Below are 19,656 nucleotides of genomic sequence, written 5' to 3' on the forward strand. Positions count from 1 at the left end.
TCGTCAGGTCGCGAGTAGAACTACCCCGCCCAGGCTTGATCGCAGAACTTAACGCGATCCTACAGTTTGTCCGGATCTCACTGAAGCTTCCCTTGGTTTTGTTATGGCGTGATACTTCACTTCAACGTCCAGATAGAGATCTTTGCAATAGGTAACGAGGTCAGACGAAGTCAGGGAGGTCGGACACGTCAAGCTGGTCAGCCTGACGATTCACTGACGATAAGATCGCTGACGATAAGAGGAGGCCGGGGGCCTAAGCACCTTTAGGGCAAACGGCTGCAACTGGTGAGTTGAACGGGATTCGCGAAAGAGGTCAAGAAGCTAGTCGCTTCCCGGGTCCTTTTGGAAGACAATGGAAGAAGCAGAAGCCAAAATGCAGTGAAGGTTGAGTGGCGGAGGAGAAAAGGGAGAGAGAGAAACGTCGGGGAGTTTCAAGGCGGCGCCCCGCAGTGGACCGGATCAGGTGGGATCAGCTGTTTACCTCCCCATTGATGCGTTCGCATTGAGGCTCTACTTCAAGCGGGATATACCAGTGGTTCAATCAAAATGAGGGGAATTTGGAATGAAGGCTGTATCTATTTTAATAAATCCCCAAAATCCCTATACAAAGCGCCAAATGTGCTCCAGATTCAAACCGTCTTATACACAATGAACTAAACGCAGAGACACTGCCCTGCATAACATGGACAAGACCAAAAACTAGAATCATTGCCATTTTGTTCACTCATAATCCTTCACATACTTTCCCGGCAGCTCAACGTCCCACATGGGTCGCTCGATCAATGCTACCTCCAGGTTCTCGCTTGGGCCCTGCTCCTCATCGTCGCCAGACAGGGAGCTAAGAGGGACAATACCGAGGAGGTCGCGGTACTTGTAGGTGTGCCACCAGCGCCGTGTGGGCTGAGATGAAATGCCATTGGTTGTCACCTGCGATTTCTTCGGGGTATCTGCCACCTTACCCTTGCTCGTTCCCTTTTGGGGAGTTCCGTTCTCAAGGGCCGGGCCATCTTCACGTCGGAGTCGCGCGAGAGTGGCATCGTTGCCAGCGACAAATGTCTCGTCGTAGTCGTAAGATTCATCATCTTCGCCGGGGACTCTTTGACGCTCTTGGTCGAGCGAGATCCATTCGCCTTGTGACTCGTCGCTTCCAACAATCTTGCGCACCTTGGAGCCCAGGTGGATATCCATCTGCGACCGAGGGATTCGGTCTCCAGCACCGCTATTGGGCTTCTTGCGATTATCCTCTTCCTCTTCCAACGGGTCGCGCTTGCGCTTCGATGCCTTGATAAGCTGGTTCGAAGATTTGCTCTCTTCAGCCTCCATCTCCTCAGGAGTTGGGAAATCCTGCAGCAAATCAAACATCCACAGCCAGGATGTTCCGTACATCCAGAGACGCTCACGGCCTTCGAAGAGATCCCAGATACAACCCATGGCACGATCCTTCACACCCCGGAACTCGGCAGGGAGGTAAGCCTTTGGGTTTCGTCTTGACCAGTCAGACAGCTTTCCACTTAGAACCTCAAATTCAATAAGTTGATGCTCGCTGGTGACGACCATCAAGCGATCTTGGCCAGCTGAGGCCTTGGGGTTGGCGCCATTGGCCAGAACCTTCGTAGAAGGGCTAGCAGGGCGGAATGACAGCAGAGTGATTCCGGACTTCATTTGGGGTATCGGTGATTCAGAAGCTGCTGGTAGCCAGCGCTCACCCTCAATCACAGCATTATCATCCTCGTCGTCAGAGGAGTCATCGTCGGAGTCTGAAGCACCATTCTTCTTGGCCTGGCCGTTTGTTTGAGACTGAATTTCTTTGTTGAGTGTCCATGTATCAATGCAACCTGACAGGTCGCCAGCAGCGATGATCTTGCTGTCTTCAGAGAATACAACAGATCGAATTATGCGCTCATAATCACCCAGGGTGCCGTGAGAGGCCTTTTCGTGGCGAGCATGTCGAACAGCACGCTTGAGGTTTGCGAGCTGCGGAAGAATCTGCGGCTTCTCGGTGGCAGACAACGCGGTTTGAATTTTAGCGACATAAACTTCGCTATTGGGACGAACCACACAGAGCCAACGACTATCGGGAGAGATGGTGACGAGGCGTGCACCCTCGCTTGAAAGGGCCTTGGGAACATCAATCTTCTGGATCCGCAAAGCACCCTTCTCGTCGCCCTTTCGTCGGCGGACTGTGAATACTTTGACATCGGAGATCGTTGCAACGGCGAGGGTCTTTCCGTCTGGAGACAACATGGCGGAGGTAATATTTTCTTCACCCTGGGAGTTGAACAAAGCATTAGTACTTCGATTATGCATTAGAGGCGCGGGAATAATTTGCTAACCTGGATCATAACCTTTGCGACAAGCTTATGCCTTTGGCCATCGATACTCTCAAGCTGCGAGGTTGGACCACGCGCCACACGCCACAAACTGACTTCTCGGTCCCAGAAGCTCATGACCAGGCGAGAAGATGGCGCGGAGGTGAGTTGAGGGATCTGAGGGAGGCTGGAAAGCTTTCGGTGGTGCTCTTTGCCGAATTCACGCAGAGGAAGGACAATTGGTGTGGCATCGGGCCCTGGGAGAATTCATGAGTATTTTGAACAAATTAGATATTGGGTTAGGCCAATCACTTACCACCAGAAACGGCAATACTGATATCCTTTGTCTCATAGACAGCGAAAGTCTTGACATCGTGCGAGTGGTATCGCCTGTGCATAACTTCAGCCCAGCGGGCCTTCTTGTCGCCCTTATCACCCTCCTTTTTGCGGAAGACCACGGTCCTCTGGTCTGCACCACCACTCACAACAGTATCTCCATTGGCACTAACTGCCACATCAAGTACGTCCGCCAGGTGACCCTGGAGACGCTGAGTGAGGGAATAATTCTTGGCATCCCAGAATCGAATTTCACCGGCAGAGTCTCCAGAGACGATGGTGCCGTCTGGCAAACACTTGACCGACCAAACCAGCAATTCCTTGGGGCCGCCAGAAGGACCCTTTCCAAGTGAAATTGTGCGAAGCTGTTGGCCGTTTCGGATATCGAAAAGGCGAATGGAGCTATCAGCGTAGCCCGCAACGATAGTGTGTCGGTTCTGGAAAGTCACGCTGAGCACGCGAGCCCTCTTTGTTGAGGGGCGCATCAAACGAAGAAACTTCAAGTCGCCGTCCGCAGTGGACAGAATCACGATAGATCCATCAGCGCATCCGGCGGCCAAGTGCTGACCCGTATATTCACCCTCAGCGGGAGGCAGAAATTTCCCATCCTTGCCTCTCTTAGTTGGTTGCCAGCGCGGCTGAGAAGCAAGACACCAGATCTCTCCGTAGTTGCCGCTCGAATGGCGCAAGGGACGTCCCTGCTCAAGATCCCACTCGGTGACAGCGGTGGAATATCCAATGCTGAACAGGCGCAGCTTGCCAGGCAGCTTGGATCCATCGGGGCCGTCTTCTGAGGGGTCCAGAGTCCAGGTCAGTCCTTCGATACTCCGGTCCTTTCCTCCTCTCAGCATTGTCTCTTGAAACCAAGCCCCGCGCATTGGGTTCCATATCTCGATATCGCCGTTCGCACGGCCAATTGCGAGTCGAAGGGTAGGCACGCCTCGACCGGCGGCATCGGCAGATGGGGGGTGAGAGAAAGCAAGCGAGTTAATCGCCTGGGGGTTATATGATACGAATCGACAACGGTGGATATCCATGACTGTGGTGTTGGAAGCCAAAGCTTTGGTTCGATTTGACTCAAGGGAATAGGCGCAAAGATGAGATTCGAGGGGTGGGGTGGGGAGATTCAATTTAGATTGTCTCTTAAAAGGGCGCAAAGAAAAGCCCTTAGACACTCATAGCGTCCAAATCTGGTGTGAAATTAACGTGTGGTGTCGAGCTGGCCGTCTGTTGCGCGGTCACTTTTTTTTCTCTAGATAAATTTTAGCGGGCCGAAATATCTTGGCGGTTATCGGTCACGTGGTGTGATAGGCTTTTATTTGGTGCCCTGGGTTTCAGGCGCCAAGGCATCGATTCGGGGAAGAATAGTACCATTGAGAGTGCAATTCGAAGCAGATGATAATTTCTTTACGAGACGAAAGATATCAGGCAATTGAATCTTTGGGATGGGCTTGATCTGCATTTTCGGGCACTTAGAATAGATGAAATCGAATCGTCATACAGCCCATTGTCCGAAATATGGGAGCGAACGTCGCGAGGTCACTCTACACAATAAACATGAAGATACACAAAGACTCACACTGGCAGTGTATTTACAATATGACACCTGAAGGAACTCAAGTGAGGTCTTGCGTTTGTATTTCTCCGTACTTTTCAAAAACGTGAAGATACTATACTTCAACAAGTGGTATCGAGCTCACGTCTACTCCGTACCTTAAGGTACGGAGTACTACGAATTCGGACTCAGGTACTCTGTAGTCAAAACAGGATTCAAAATCAATCAATTGGTGAGAAGCGATCGATAGTCTTGTCAGTAGCTCCATGTAGACCAATCTGTGGTTGCTGATCGCAAGACAGGACAACGCCGCAGGAGATTGCGGGGATTCTATCTGCGCTATTGGATGATACCTGAGCACATCTTGGCGTCTCGGGCCTCCATTTGGGTGATAACCTTGGGAAGAGTGACCAGTGGCGTGAGACGGGTCATCATATGTATGTGTACCGAAGAAGCTATCTTCAACAGACGCCATAAGTAAGGATCCTGTCGGCGATATCAAGTTGTGTACGAAATATACGGAGTACGCATTCGATCATTGATTTTGGGCTCAGCTGAATGTCGAGTTGAAAGCTTCACAAGCATATGGCGTGTGGTAGACCCCGACCAATGATGGCTGTCTGGGCGACCGGCTTTTCGGCTCGAATTTTCCATATTAGGGTTGCTTCGAGTTGCGGCCTTGTCTTGCTCAGGCGTGCCACGTCAGAGTCCAGGATTGTTGCAGCTCGACGCTTTGCGCGATAAGATGTGGCTGGGAAGACATCCTGAATCATGCATTTCTTATGTATCAGATTCCAGAGGGGTCCGGTAGTTTGATCGCTCTGATAGGGCATCTCGCGGCGGGGCATTGCAGCCCGCATTCAATCGTCTCTGTCAGCGATCAGCAGGCAATGAGAACAAGCAGCGAAGTGGATGTCAGGTGTTGACTGGATGAAATTACGGCAGAGATGCAGAGAGAACCAAAAGCCGAAGTTGGGACATCATGTCCACTCATCTCGACTGTCTCTGCTCAATCCTCAACCCTCAATCTGACGGGCATATCCGATTCCATGGATGGGGTAACTTTCTTTTTGGAATTGAGCGCCTATTCATGCGGTAGTCCGAGACTAAAGTCCGGGTATTTTGCCATGGTTCATTTCACTCGCTCAAGCTGAGGAGGGGGCCAGCCCATTGTTAGTCGGGGCTCGGGCGCAGCTCACCAGAGCCAAATAAGCACTAAATTGTTCCGGTCAACTCAATACGATCGTACAGCCGCTGCCAGAAGGGCATGACTGGCCACCATTGATCCTGCCGGAAGTCAACTTCCAGGGAAACAGCTCGTATTATGCTGCCTTGATCTGAGTTAAATTGCTTGCTCCACTTCGGGCTGGGTTCGCGATCTCCTTAGATCTCGCCCTCCAACCCCGCTTCGTGCCATTTGCAAACTTCCCATAAGGTTCGATTCATCGCTCCCAATGCAATCCATCTCGTGAGCCGCGTCTCCAGCACGCCTCCTGATCGCGTGCTTGGAAGCGAAACATATCACTAGATTTGGACATGGGCGAATAACCCTAGAATCCACTGCAGATCCTGGACACGACATTCCACTCCGCTCACGCCCCTGATATGTCCCAAGCCTAGCCTGAAAAAGGTAGAAAAGACGGGCTGGAGGAGACTATCCTCAACCAGCCCAGGGTTTTGGAGACCCTAACCCAGACTCGGTGCAATCATTGACATCCAGATCGACAATCGACAAGATATTGACAAGCAGTGCCAACCAGGCGCAATGGCCGAATCATCATGTGTGCAAGCACGGTGACTCGCGCCAAGTTGAAAATCCATGTTCTTGTCCCAAGCCTCCCGTTTATACGCATCCGGATGGTGACCGAGCCGCCAATGCATGTGGTCGTCTGCCGGGACAGGATACGAGCGAGGTAAAAAGCCTCAACCCTGTCGTGGATGTGTAAAGGACGATCAATTGAAAGTAAAACGATCGTTCATCGACGTGGAACCACTCAATGATTCATCAAGTCATCTATGTAGTCCTTAGCCACAATGCAGAGGGAACGCGCACAATGAATCCAAAGTGTGGGACGCGATTCCCGGCGATGACGGCATATTTCCAAGCCGAGGCCAATCCACTTTAACTCCGTAGGAAGGGTTCGCGATCGAATTTCGCACTCTCCTTGCACCTGCAGGAAGACGCATCTTTTTGAGTTTGTAATGAGAGTTTCGCCAACGTGTTGGAACCTCACGATTTCTCGGTGGAATCGGGTATACCAAGGCCAATCGTGGTTTTGTTGCCCATTTATCCCACTGTGGATGGGGACTTGAGTTAAGTAATGCGTACTCCGTACTATACAGAAAGCTCCGATGTGGAGTGTTTGTTCTTTACACGACGGGTATTCCCCACTTTGTTTCAAGGTCCAAACCTAATTGGGCTTAGTTGTATTTAATAGCCTGACTGCTCCGATTACCTTTAGCATTCGATCAAAGCATATTTAAGAGCTATGCGTACCTAGAAGGGAGCAATTAAGAGCTATGAGTTGAAAAGAGCATCATTTCTTGACCCTGTACTCCCTAATAGCATTCCTGATATCCATACTTATGTTGGTGTGAGGGGAAACTTAGATAGAGTGGCGAATTGACCAGGCACAGCTCACCTGCAATGAAAAAGGGGCGGGGAAAAGGGGAGCTAGAAAAATACCCTAGACCCATGGTTGAGCCTCCACACCAAATCCACCGCATGGTGCTTTACCTAAAAAGGTCATATTGGCTTTGACTTCGCATTCGCGTTGTTAATTAGCACCACTCTTATTCGTTGTGGGGACGCGCGAAGAGTTTTTGCCAGTCGCTCTAGTTTCAGTCGTTGATGTAAATTTGACATACATCGAAGCCATTGAACCTGAACCTGGTCAAATTAGATTTGATCGGCAGAGATCAATAGTGCGGATATCCAACGGTACCAATCTTAAACTAGCAAAACACCTTCCGGTGAAAGAAAGCTACACATCGAGATTCTTTTCCCGACCCATAGTGTATAGCCGAGCGAGTCCAAACGGATTGTACGCTTAACGCACCTTGTCCACGACCCCGGAATCTTGCCAGCTTAAGGAATCAAGTGACCGGGCGAAATTGACGTGGTGGAGCAGTGCCCACATCGCGGTGCAGAAAAGAAAAAAAACTTCACGTTATAGATCTCCGCAGAGGGGCAATACCAAAAAAATTTCACCGGTCAAAATGAACACACCTGGGCATTCTGTTCGATACGAGTAGAATCCTCGGGGCTATGAGTTTGTTTTATTATTATTTTCGATGCAGCATGGCTTTGAACGGAGGGCCTAATAAGAAACTGCGTCCGCTGAACTTTCAGAAATTATAGACTCGGCTTAGTAACGAAACTACATAATCATATGGTCGGGCTGGGCAAGAAAAATACTATATTCGGAAATAGATTAAGAAATCGCCCATGTACTGAGTAAAAGACCTCTTCTTGTTCTTGTTCTGACGATTGAAACCGTACTCCGTACCCGACCTCAAATTTCCGTTTGTGTGCGTATGGTATCCGCTCGATCCGACTCCCGCCACTCGTTCGGCACTCTGTTTTTCACGTCAAAACCGCAGTGGACCACAACGAAAACCGCCTGTCAATGAAGCGGGGCAGAGGGCACAAATGAAGGGTTATCTTACGTTGTATGAAGTTGCCTTGGACGCCGGGTTTTTCCAACAGGTCCCGGGAAGCGGTCAGGCCTACAGACTTCCGGTACCGTGGTTTATACAGACCGGCACGGCCCTGCTGGACAACCGTTATTTAGATGTGGAGCCTGAGGTATGTACTCGGAGGAGCCAGAGACTTTCCATGGTTGGGGACGTCCATAAGTTTCGCAGATGTAGTAATATGCAGGTGGGACGTACCTAGGTAGGCAAAACAGCTCCTCCACAATACAATACTATTCTGATCTGATACATACGGCGGTGTTGGTAGTGTACAGAGGCGTTCTGTATGTATACTCTACTGCAGGTTTCAAAACCTGGGCGAGTGTATCTGTAAACGAAATTCTGGGTCATCTGCAGCATAGGGTCGATACATTTGATAGCGAATATATGATAACTCGAGTTATAAGGTTTGGAATCAAGCGAGGGTCATCGGGGGGAAATGCACATGATTCGCCCAGGTGGTTTACTTCAATATGTTTTTTCTATACTTGAACTTTAAAGAAATGGGGGGGGAAGCTTCATTGGTGGCTCAGGTGTGCCCTAAGCCGTGCACATAGATAATTAAGAGCAGACATGCAAGAAACTGCAAACAACTCAAAGGCAATTGCCGTCTCACCGTTAGTTGCACATATCAGTGGGATGATGGGCAGCGGGAGATTTAACCCCTTGCGTAGCGGCAAGAACAAGACATGCAGGTACAGATTACATACGGAGAACACAAGGTCCGCAAAAACAGCTGCAGAACGTGGCAGAGCGGTGAAATATCGATGTGTGTGGACGCTTCTACCAAGACGAATCTGTACGTAAGGGGGATGATACCTATAGCTACATGTAGACCACATGTCTTCCCTGAGTTCTCCGTAAGAAACCCGCCCGCTAAATCTTCCCCTTCAAACTAAGATAAAGCACATCTCACAGGGCCCCTGGAAAGCTGCTCCCAAGACATGCAATTTTTGGACTCTGATGGATTTAAGGTTCATCCCATGCTTTTTTACTGAAACCTCTCGAAGCATAGAGCCATTGTACTCTTCTACAGCAGGACTCTGTTCATACGTTAGACAGTGGTTTGTTGAATGAGCAGTATTGCCTGTGAGTAGTATGTAGAAAGGCAAAGGGAAACCCACTACTATGTAAAATAGTATAAATAATTTGTCACTCCTATGTTGTGCTCGGCGGTAAAGGTAAAAATAACTTGGGGTCAGTGAGAAGTGAGTTCCAGACCAGCCCGAGAGACGAATCCTAGCTATGGACTTGGGGCCAATACGAAGTACTCCGTACTAGTTTTATGTCGGCAGTTGAAACTCGGATTACAAAAGTGTTGCTCAGGCAGCCCAAGGCAAAGAAACAGAAACAAAACTTCCAAGGTTGCATGACAGAGCGAGCCAATGCGACCGGGCGATAGTCCGACCATTCCCCTTTCTCATAAACGGGTGGGCGCATCGGATGCACTCAATGTGTCAGAATCTAGCCCGAGCTTTCTCTAAACTTGAATAGTTCAGTATTTTCCAAGCCATTCGGTCACTTTACGGGTCCTTTTCCGCCAAGGAACTTCACGCGGATATTGCATTGCGTCGGGTGCCCCATACCGGCTACGTACTGCATACTCCGTCCTATCGCCGCAACACCCCTTTTCGGGGGCTGTGGACGACTTTGCAAAGGTACCGATGAAAAGCGCTGGTCGCAAGACTCGAAGTTCACAATTCTATGCTAGGCTCTATGTATGCTCATATGTACTATGTACTCCGTACTCCGTACATGCGAGACACTTCGTCCTCCGGACCACGGACTGTAACTCAGAGCCATAGATTTGCGTTCAGTCTACTCCGTAGTGGTGGAACACGACCCTGATGTATGGGGTCCTCTGGGGGGGTTAATTAAACAAGCGTCGCGCCGCCTCTTTTTATTTTTGGATGCGAACGGGGCGCTGCGGGTTTACGTCGAGTTATTGTTGGCAGCTCCATTGTGTATTACATTTCTTGAAATTCCAAAGGGGCGTCCGCTTACATGGTACGGAGTAGTCAGTACAACTCTAACAGTTTGATACTGTAGTTATGGGCGCGCTATACAACATCAGGCGTCAACACTGCGAACTTGTATGAAGTTCCTGCTCCTGTGCATAGTCCGCCTTTAGACTGCAACAGCGAGCCCCTTTTGTCGTGCTTCTGTTAAATTGATGAAACTAGATCGGCGACACGCTGCATGTTGCAGGACTCATCGAGGAAATAACTCATGTACCATTGCCGCGTTTGTGAGATGACGCATTCCAATAGAAGATGAGGCGTCTTGACGGCGAATAAATGTGCTGCCCAAAAGAAGCAACTATATTTACGCATATTAAGGAGTAGCCTACTCCATACTCCGTAGTGCAGTTCTATGTATTTTGCCATGCACTCCGCACCTGGCATTCCAGATTAAGGATTCCGACCATCCAAGGCTACTCTGGGCTGCTGGGCGCTGCAATAGACCGAGGGGATGTTTGCGAGATGCCTCTGAAATTTGGTTATGTCTATCATTCACTTGCCATATTCGGGAGTCCCTTACGTTGTCAAGTCGTACAGATCCGAGCCCATTCTGAGACGGTTATTGGATGTCGCCCTCTCCTTCTTAACCTCAGTCCTTCACGAGGAAGATCATCAGTCAGCAAGCGCGGTGCCATTTCCAGCACCCTACCGATGTTCTCCTCGTCAACCTCCTCCACATGAATAGGGAGGCTGACGAATGGACCGCCTTGATCTGCGTTCTTAGGTATGTCGTCTTCGGCAACAAGCTGCATAGCTCATTGCTCTCCGGAGCATAATGTAGATCCAGCCCATAATAGATCAATACGGTCGGAAAGGACTTTAGACACCTACCGCCTGTGCTAGCATTGTAAAACGGCCGAGTCGCATCAGCCCATGATTTCTCAATGTGGAGTTGCAGTTGATACAAAAGAACTGAAGTTTAAGCCTCCCCTTTCAACCTTACAGAGTGACAAGGGACGAAGCAAGGAGACCCCATGCAAGTCCGAGTCGCACCATGGGGTGTGGAGCGATTATGACTCGGGGCCTATGCTATTGGCGGGGGATTCGCTGGAGTTTTACTGGGGATGGAGAAAAGTATTATATTCCGTATATGGCTATGTACAAGCATGGCTCAGGGGGTGGGATGTCGCCGCATATCCCCTTGAGGCCCAACATCCCCCTCAGCCCAAACATGCAGCTGGGAGGAAGTAATGGGTAATCTTCTGGAAGACAGAAAGGGATGGAATCAAGACATCTCACCTGTCCAAACCTTATCGGTGGCTACGCAGGTCTCACGAGCAACCGAGGGGCAATGGTGAAAGAGCATCTGTTGCGTGTGCAACCGGGGGAGGGGGTGCCGGCCTAGCACTAGAGCGAGCATAGCCTTGGAGAAGAAAGTGTAGATGCCAGCTGAAGCGGATAAGCCGATTACGATGCACGCCAATCGAATCAGGTTCCCTGGAAAAGGATCGAGGAACGTGGGCCAGAAGTCTTGGGGGGGGGGGAGGAGACCTGAGAACCTGCTTTGGCGAGTCGTCCCCCACATGGGAACCGCAGGCGAGATGAGATCCCTGCAAGACCAAGGAGGCTCGGGTCGGAGGGGCTAAAGGGGGCGAGGTTAGTAGTGGACCTCGAGCAACCAGCAACATTGGGGAAAGCAGCCAAGCCTCTGGCGGCGATGGCTGGATGTCAATGAAGTTAATGCCAGGGCAATCCTGGGCGGGCCAGTCAGGAAACCTAAGGCTAGAGAGTATGTACGGCAGAGTACTCCGTACTCCGTACGGAGTAGACCCTGGGACGCGACCGTATCGCATGGAGGAACCATTCGAAGCCAATGCTGCCACTAGCAGCTCCAGGGGGGCGGTCTTCGCTGACGGGCCAACAGGAACGATGGTGCAGCCTCCGAGACGCGGTACGCAAGTCGATCTTGGGGCGGAAAGTCCGCTGTTTGATGTGTTGAATTGTGTTTCTCGGGGCTTGAGAAAGAGGGTTTCAAGTTTTCAGGAGTTACAGCTGGTCCGTGGTTGGGAGGGTAAATTAGTAGTAAATTAGGATCTGGCGTTGTCTCAATTTACATCCTCAAAAGTGTATGGTTTCCTCCACTTATGATGAGCATGATGATTACGTTTACGGAGTATGATGTGCCCAGTAATCTCAACGATGTGGATCGCATGGTATTACTATCCTCATACTCTGTACTCCGTACGGATTATTATGTAGTGTTTGTACGGAGTAGACAGGTCAAGGAATCTCAAGCTATCTCTCTGACTACGAGGGACTGGAATTGGAGCTGGAAGGAGACGATCGTCGGGCGATTTGCGTGGAACCCACTAGGAAGAAGTGCTGGATTGGGCGAATTACCATAATGGCCTGCTTTTTACCATAGGCAGATCGAAATACTCTAGTGTATCCTATATGCGGAGCAAAAATGACTGGGTCGCGGCAGACGGTCAAGAACGCGATCCTAGCACGACCAACAGGCCGACGCAGTGGGAAACGAGAACTTACCCAAGGGTTGGATGTGCTGCATGCCCTGATAAGACTGCAGGTATGGTAAGAAACACCTCAGAAAGAAAAGTGGTGAAATGACTAGGATGGTTCTGGTCGACACATCGACATCGTGGAAGGGCAGCGTAATGGACCCGTTTTCCCACGCGAGCAAGGGCCACTCGGGGCAACAAGGCAATTCCACCGTGTCAGACAGGACAGCATACTGCAATTCATGATCTCACTCTGCCAATTAAATTAAGGGATTATTGTATAAAATGAACGAGAAGAATAATAGAATAGTAGAATAGTGAGGGTATCTATGAAGGTGTGAATAAGGACTCTCATAGGTGGAGAGGTACAGAAGGAAGGTACGGTGTAATACTATACCTTAAGGTACACACAAAAACTAGGAAGAGTCCAGCTCAGCTCAGCGGAAAGTGTAATCAAATACCTAGTACGGAGTACCTTACAGCCACCATTTTACCCCACGAGTATAAGGATCTGAAATGAGTATGAATATGAATGTACATATGAATATTATGGAAATTACAGAGTGAATACTATCAAGTGAACACTAAGTGAACCTGTGTACGAGTCTTGGTTTCAAACCGCGTCCTTGCAGTTTTCCCCTCCTTACGATATGATACCAATCCCGTATCTCTCGTAAATACTGAATACTCCCGGTACTCTCAGCCTCCACCCGGAAACCCCGTCATGACGGTACCGCACAGCTTCTCCTTCTGTCTCAGCTCGGCCTTCCACTCACTCCTCTTCTTCTTTTCTTTCCCACACCCGCCTGGAGAGAGAATCTCAATTTCCTCCTCCTTGTACTCCCCTCCCCCTCCCCTTCTCTTCGTCGATACCCTTTTCTCCTTTCCCTTTTCTCCCTCCCTCCCCTGCCAATTTGTGGAGAGCCCGGAGTTTGCCTGTCTGACTGAGAATCGAGCACCCGTCTCAATTCCTTCGGTCTACACCAACTCCTGTCAAGTCGAATCCCCTCCTCGGTCTTGACGATCCCACCCAATTCGACTGTTTGTTAACTCAAACGGCGAACCCTTCGTCCTCTCCGTCCGCCGGTGCCCTCCTGATCCCCGGACCCTCGACGATCAACCTCCCTGATCCAGCTCCTGCCGGTTAGACGAGCGACAGTGTGGGGATAATCATCTTGAATTTCTTTCGGATGATTCGATAACTCTACATTTTTCGGTTCTCGATTATTATAGAGCCTGCTAGTTTGGGTGAGTCAAATTCGAGAGAGAAAAAAATTGTCTTGCTGTGTGGGTTGCCCTGGGCGGAATATCGAACGATGCGAAACACCATACACTGCGGAACCCTCGATGGACGTGGAAATTCACTGCGAGCTGTCATGTTGGGTACCGATCGTTCAATGATATTACTCTTCTGCGTCAAAATGCAAAATAGGTGAAAAGGAGTCAATTGTGTGACGAGAACACCAGGTGGAGATCGGCTTCCATGCTCAGCCCTAATGCTTCGAATTGTCGGCCACTGAGAACAATATCAAACTCTTCAATCAAACCACGAGATAAATAGGAGTTGGAAATGCAAGGCCGAGTCCACGAAACGGGATACATTGTCGACTGCTTCAGGGCACACCTTGAAGGGAACGGAGTGATATTCAGTTGCAAAGCAACATGGAATGTGTGCTCCAGGGTCCGGTTGTCACATCCCTCCAGGGACAGGCTTGTTCTTGAATGGAACTGCCTTGTCCACTCCTAGGGGTCTGCGTTGAACGAAGGGGTGGTGAAAATCTCCAGTTTGTGACATACCGGGGCATGGACAACCGCCGACGATCAACCACCGGGGCAACACATACCTTCTGCAGGACAATTATTGTGGCTTTCATTTTGATGAGCATACATGCTGACGCTGTCTTCTCCAGGTGTTTGGTTTTTACCCAGTGACTTTAGTGTCAATTCCGCTCCTTGTGTGTGGATGTCCTCAAGTCGTTGACCGACCAACTACCCATTCAACACGGCCTTTATTTAAATCAGCCTGGGGGTTCATTCCGAACACGTTAGCTCGTGAAGTGTACGTTGTGATTTTTGTCCCTGTTGCACGTTTTTCCCCCTCCCCTGACGATCGTGGTGGCCCCCTACATAGGGTTGTGCTGTTCCTTTCATACTCCACATTCCGCAGACGCACTGGCCCCAGGGGTGAAGACGTTTCGTCGTTCTTCATCTCTAGGACTGGTATCCTACAGGATCCTAATTCAACGGATCATTCCTGCGTTCTTGCCTAGCCTAGATGCCAGTCACGCCGTCACGGTAAGGGTTGCATTGTGCCCTCAGCCCGAAGGCTCGTCTGACTGGGTCAGTATTCTCCGAAGGAGGTGACCCGCCCTGTCTGGCTGGATATCAAATGCCTTCACTTGGTCGGAGCCTTCCCTTTTTCATCCTCACACTCTTTCTTACACCACACACTCACTTCGTTTCTTGTCGTTGCTGCCACTACCTTAATTCTAATTGTTTAATCGTCGACGCCGTCGCCCGCTAATACGTTAATTACCTTCAACAGCTTTCGTCCTCGAAGACTTCCTCCCGGTCACCGGCCTGTCTTTCCAGCTCTCAGACTATTGTCTCTTCGCTGGTCCACTCTTTAATATTTCCAACTATTCTCCAATCATTCATTTGACTCGCTTAATCTCGACGACTGTCACTCCCTCCTTTCCGTCGTTACCTGATATCACCATTCGGTCTTCAGGTTCACCACTCCGGCTTTCGCAAATTTAAACAATATCAACCGCTCTCTCTTGCAACCAACGGTTAACTCGAATAATTTGAACATCATGGCTTTCTCCCGTCCTCGTTCCAGCTTCCAGCCTTGTGAGACCTTCTTCGTGGAGGATGACTATCACCGTGCTCGTGCAGACAGACAGGCGCAACAGGAGCACGACAAGCTCGTTGCTCGTGAGCGTCAATATGCCATTGCGGATCAACTGTCTCGTCTGACAAGCGAGGAGCTTCGTGACGATGTCCTGAAGCACATGCTTGACATGGACGTGAGTATTCTATTCCCCTTCCAAGTAAATATTCTTGTTAACAGCAGGCTAATCTTCTTAACAGAGTCAAACCCTCCCCGATGTGGAATCTATCGATATTCAGACCGAAATTCAATGGTTCATGCGTCCGTACCTCCTTGACTTCCTGATCGAAGCCCACACTGCCTTCCAGCTCATGCCGTCGACCTTGTTCCTGGCCATTAACCTCTTGGATCGTTACTGTTCCAAGCGCGTGGTCTACAAGCGTCACTATCAGCTCGTTGGCTGTGCGGCTCTCCTCATTGCCGCGAAGTACAATGACAAGAAAGACCGTGTCCCCACTGTCAAGGAATTGAAGTCGATGTGCTGCTCTCTCTACGATGATGACATGTTTATCCAGATGGAATGGCACGTTCTGCAAACCCTGGGCTGGACCATTGGTCATCCGACTGTTGATAGTTTCCTTCAGGTTGCTGTCCTGGATGAGGCTTACGACCCGGAGGTGGAGCACATGGCTCTCTATATTCTAGAGATTGCCCTATTCCACCGCGATTTCGTCTCTAAGCCCTCCTCGGAACTCGCCCGGGCTGCCTTGGCTTTGGCACGCTGCATCCTCAATCGTCCGCAACCTCGTCACACCGACTGGGCTTCCCAGTACGACTCGATGACTCTTGTTGGTCTCTCCCAGCAGCTTCACCAGCCGTCGTCGGTTGTTGCTCGCAAGTATGCCTCGGCCCACTACTCGCGCGTTTCCAAGGTCCTGGAACATTTCCTTAACCGTCAGGCTTCATTGGCCAGCTACGCCCGATGCACTCCCCCGGTCGAGACTCCCTTGGAGTCCAAGCCGTACAATGGAGAAATCGGACTTGCTACCCCCCCAGAAGTCCCAGCAGTTGAGTGCCATTGCGCACGGATACATGACTCCGCCGGTTACCCCGGAGAATGGAGGCTTTGTCCCGGCGCAGATGGGCAACCAGGACCTCAACCCAGTCGTTCCAACTGTGAATGGCTGCTCGCCATCACCTGCACCTGAAACTGAGATGCAGTACATGTCTACTGAAGCCTACCAGCAACAAGAAGCCATGTACATCGCTCAGCAACAGCAACAACAGATGCAGCAGTTCACTTCACAGCCACAGATGGTCATCGACCCCACATACGCGGGTGCGATGTAAAGAAGACAACAGGCCCCCCAAAAAGCAGCGACAACCCCAAAAGTGTTTCGGCGTCTTGCACATATTCTTCGTGCGCCTCTTTATCTCGCCCACATAGAACTCATTCGACGGAGCATCTGCTTTTGCGTTGGTTCTTGACTCCGCTAATACTACCCCTAATCCTAAGCCGCTGGCTTCTTCGGCTTTCGACCTGCTTCTCCGCCATCTCGACTTGAACCCATCCCACTCTTCATTTCGATATCATACCGCTTTGCATTCGGCTTCGGTCCTCAGAACCGGAGTCGAGACCAGCCTTTTTTTTTCTTCTTGTTCTAAAAATTGCATACCCCCTTTTCTCTCTTTGTTGGCCCAATCCCCTGGGTCTTCATGTGCATTTGTTCTCATTTTCCACATAGCATTGCAAGAGCGAGCCTGATTTTGATTTCTATTTGTGATTGTCATCTGCATTGTTCTCATTTACCCCAACACACATCTTCGATTCGCATTATCTGTCGTCGGGGTACTCTTCGGAGCCTGAACGATACCTTTTTCTTACTGCTGCGCGCCCGTCGGCGCTGCGCATTTGCATCCACCAACACCCAACTCCTCACGATCTTTTTACAGCAAACCCCTGCCTCGCCCCTGTCACATCATCATCACCCATCATCAGAAGAAAAAGCCTTTAATGTGTTTCGCCTGCACCCCCACTGAATAAGGGGTTTGCACTATTCCCGCCTCAGTACCCCCGACCTATATACAAGCGTTGCGGATGAAAATGGCATATAGATACGGCACCACACAAAAAAAGCAAAAAAAGAACGAAAACCATGCAAAAACAAAGTTGCGGTCTCCCGGGGATTCACAACCGAGACCTGAGATTGATATTATCCCTCCCCTACCCATTGTTTGTGTACCTAGCCGATCAGCCCGTCTCTTGTCCGCTTTTTACCAGGCGAGTCAGTGAACTTGTGCTGTGATATTTACTGTGTGGATCCGATACTGCCACATGGCCCACGAATGATATCCTGTTCTGTGGAATTTTTTTTCATGAAAACGTAAACCATGTAGCTCGGTAATAGCCGGCATAGCCTCCTTTTTATGGTCCCCTCTAATTTAGTAATTGAATAAAATCAGGCCAGTCATCGCGCACAATTCCTAGGTTGTTGATACTTCGATCGAAGATGTTCAAGTTTTGTTCAAGTTTCGATCTTAGAGGCAATCCACCTGGCTACCTAGCTATATAGTAGCTAATAATTTGGACTCCGAGTCGTCACCACTGCTCACTCACTGCCCGGGTGCCCAGGTTGATTTCACCATAGTCCAAGTCGCGTACCTACCTCCCTACCTAGGTACCTACTAGGCAGTAGTATGTATTACTGGGGATTTCCATTCCAAGGTTCCAACTTGCCTAATAATCTGAAGGTTCTTCCCGATTCGGAGGTCCTGCCATCCACCTGGGCTTGAGGTGCGTTGACTCCCCGAGGAGCGAATCCCGAGCTCCTCGGCCCGATATATCCATGGATCGTACACTCCAGGGCTGCCTGCCCGCGGTACTCAGAAGCACCCTGAATGCGCGACAACATTGGAATACTATTCAGGTGTTCTCTTGACTACCTAGGTAGTAAAGAATATTAGTAGGTAGTAATTTAAGATCGTTCATCTCTTGGCATTCCTGTTGATATTTTATAATGCAGGTAGTGCCCAGGTGATTCCAAGCTTTGCCAAGCTCACTGGCAGGCATGGGAATTTGAAGTATTGAGAACGCTGCTCACGTGGGATCGAGAGTATGAGGCAATTATCAACAACCTGAACTCGAATATACCCAGGTATATTTGTGTAGTAGCAACCTTGGAAGTAGTAACAGGGCGCACGTACTACAGATACTACCACAATGATTGGTTTGAACTAGATTCCAATAAATTTGATTTGACTTGCAAGCGTAACTGGAAGATGATATCCAGTGTTGCCGCTCCATTTCGCTGCAGTCAGAAGCAACGAGATTGTCGGTAGGACTCTAAGCTCCTGCCTCGAGGAAGTCAACTCGTCATTTGGGTGGCTTGAGATGAGACTGTAAAATATTTGAATAAAAATATGTTCTAGCATCACCCCGTACATACGAAATAATTGAACTTTGTGATAGTCTCCACGTCTCGGTTGCGAATATTCCTACGATTACCGCGTCAAATTTCCCATTCAGTAAAACCATGGAGCCACTAGTGAGTTTTTAGCAATCATGAGGCCCAAACCCCAAAGTTACGCTACTCTTTTTCACCGAGTCCGCCCACACATAGACGTGCTATCTAGTTTGCCGCTAGGGACCCCAAATAAAGGTGTAGCTTCTCCTAGTTGCGATCCTGCAAATGCTTGCGACAGGGCCGCAAACTTGATCCTACCACGTATCGTGACATGTATAATTCTGATTGCGTCTGGATCCTTAAATTTTATTTTACGTATTGTTTACTTCTCCCAGCATAGTACAAAGGTTGATGTGGTTCAAATACCCAACCCGGACTGGAGAGAATCCGTGGATCACCCTACCTCTACAGGGTACCTAAGAGCACAGCGACTCAGGGCTAGTAAACAGCCAGTAAACAATCCTGGGGCTCGGAACTTGAACATACGTCAATAGAGCAAAAATGGCCAAAGGAGAAAGTATCATAGAAAAAAAAATATTGAATTGAATTAAATTCAAATAGCATCCAATTTGGATCAAAGTAAGACATATTCCAGAATATAAATATCGCTCATTTGCAAAATTTCAAAGCCCGATTAACCCACGCTATGCATCGCAACCTCATGAGAGGTAAAGAAAAGAAAATGAAGGACAGATGTGGGAGTCTCTGGCAGTAGGAGAAAACCCGAGCGCGTACCCCGCAGAATCACGAATTCTGCAAGGCATATGCGCAAAAAAAGTAGTATGACACGTGTAAGCCTTTCCGAGGTCAAGCAGACCGACTTGATGAAAGAGAGATAAGAAGTGGGGGTGTAAGGGGGTGAGGGAGACAGGGAAGATGGAGAGATTGGGGTGAGAAGGTCACCACGAGAAAATAGGTGAGAGTGGAGAGGTCCAAGGAGTGAGAAGGTCGGGGGGCTGTGGTCGACGACGAGAAGGGAAAGA

General features: G+C 49.6%; 3 protein-coding genes across 3 annotated transcripts; 1 reads left to right on the forward strand and 2 right to left on the reverse strand.

Annotated features, from left to right (window-relative positions):
• Positions 1 to 720: 720 nt before the first annotated feature.
• Positions 721 to 3,682, reverse strand: ura7 (small subunit rRNA maturation protein UTP4; the record flags this gene model as incomplete). Its single annotated transcript, XM_057103540.1, has 3 exons — positions 721 to 2,268; positions 2,334 to 2,566; positions 2,626 to 3,682. The coding sequence occupies 3 exons, from the start codon at positions 3,680 to 3,682 to the stop codon at positions 721 to 723; spliced, it is 2,838 nt and encodes a 945-aa protein (XP_056958497.1).
• Positions 3,683 to 4,775: 1,093 nt separating this feature from the next.
• Positions 4,776 to 5,048, reverse strand: N7533_006891 (uncharacterized protein; the record flags this gene model as incomplete). The annotated part of the gene is made up of 1 exon (XM_057103541.1): positions 4,776 to 5,048. The coding sequence occupies one exon, from the start codon at positions 5,046 to 5,048 to the stop codon at positions 4,776 to 4,778; it is 273 nt and encodes a 90-aa protein (XP_056958498.1).
• Positions 5,049 to 15,192: 10,144 nt separating this feature from the next.
• On the forward strand, positions 15,193 to 16,559 carry N7533_006892 (G1/S-specific cyclin; the record flags this gene model as incomplete). The annotated part of the gene is made up of 3 exons (XM_057103542.1): positions 15,193 to 15,405; positions 15,470 to 16,204; positions 16,266 to 16,559. The coding sequence occupies 3 exons, from the start codon at positions 15,193 to 15,195 to the stop codon at positions 16,557 to 16,559; spliced, it is 1,242 nt and encodes a 413-aa protein (XP_056958499.1).
• Positions 16,560 to 19,656: the final 3,097 nt, after the last annotated feature.

This window comes from Penicillium manginii, assembly GCF_028828005.1.
Source record: "Penicillium manginii strain IBT 31320 chromosome Unknown utg000005l:1.0-5665137.0:1.0-5668048.0, whole genome shotgun sequence".
In the NCBI taxonomy this organism is placed as follows: domain Eukaryota; kingdom Fungi; phylum Ascomycota; class Eurotiomycetes; order Eurotiales; family Aspergillaceae; genus Penicillium; species Penicillium manginii.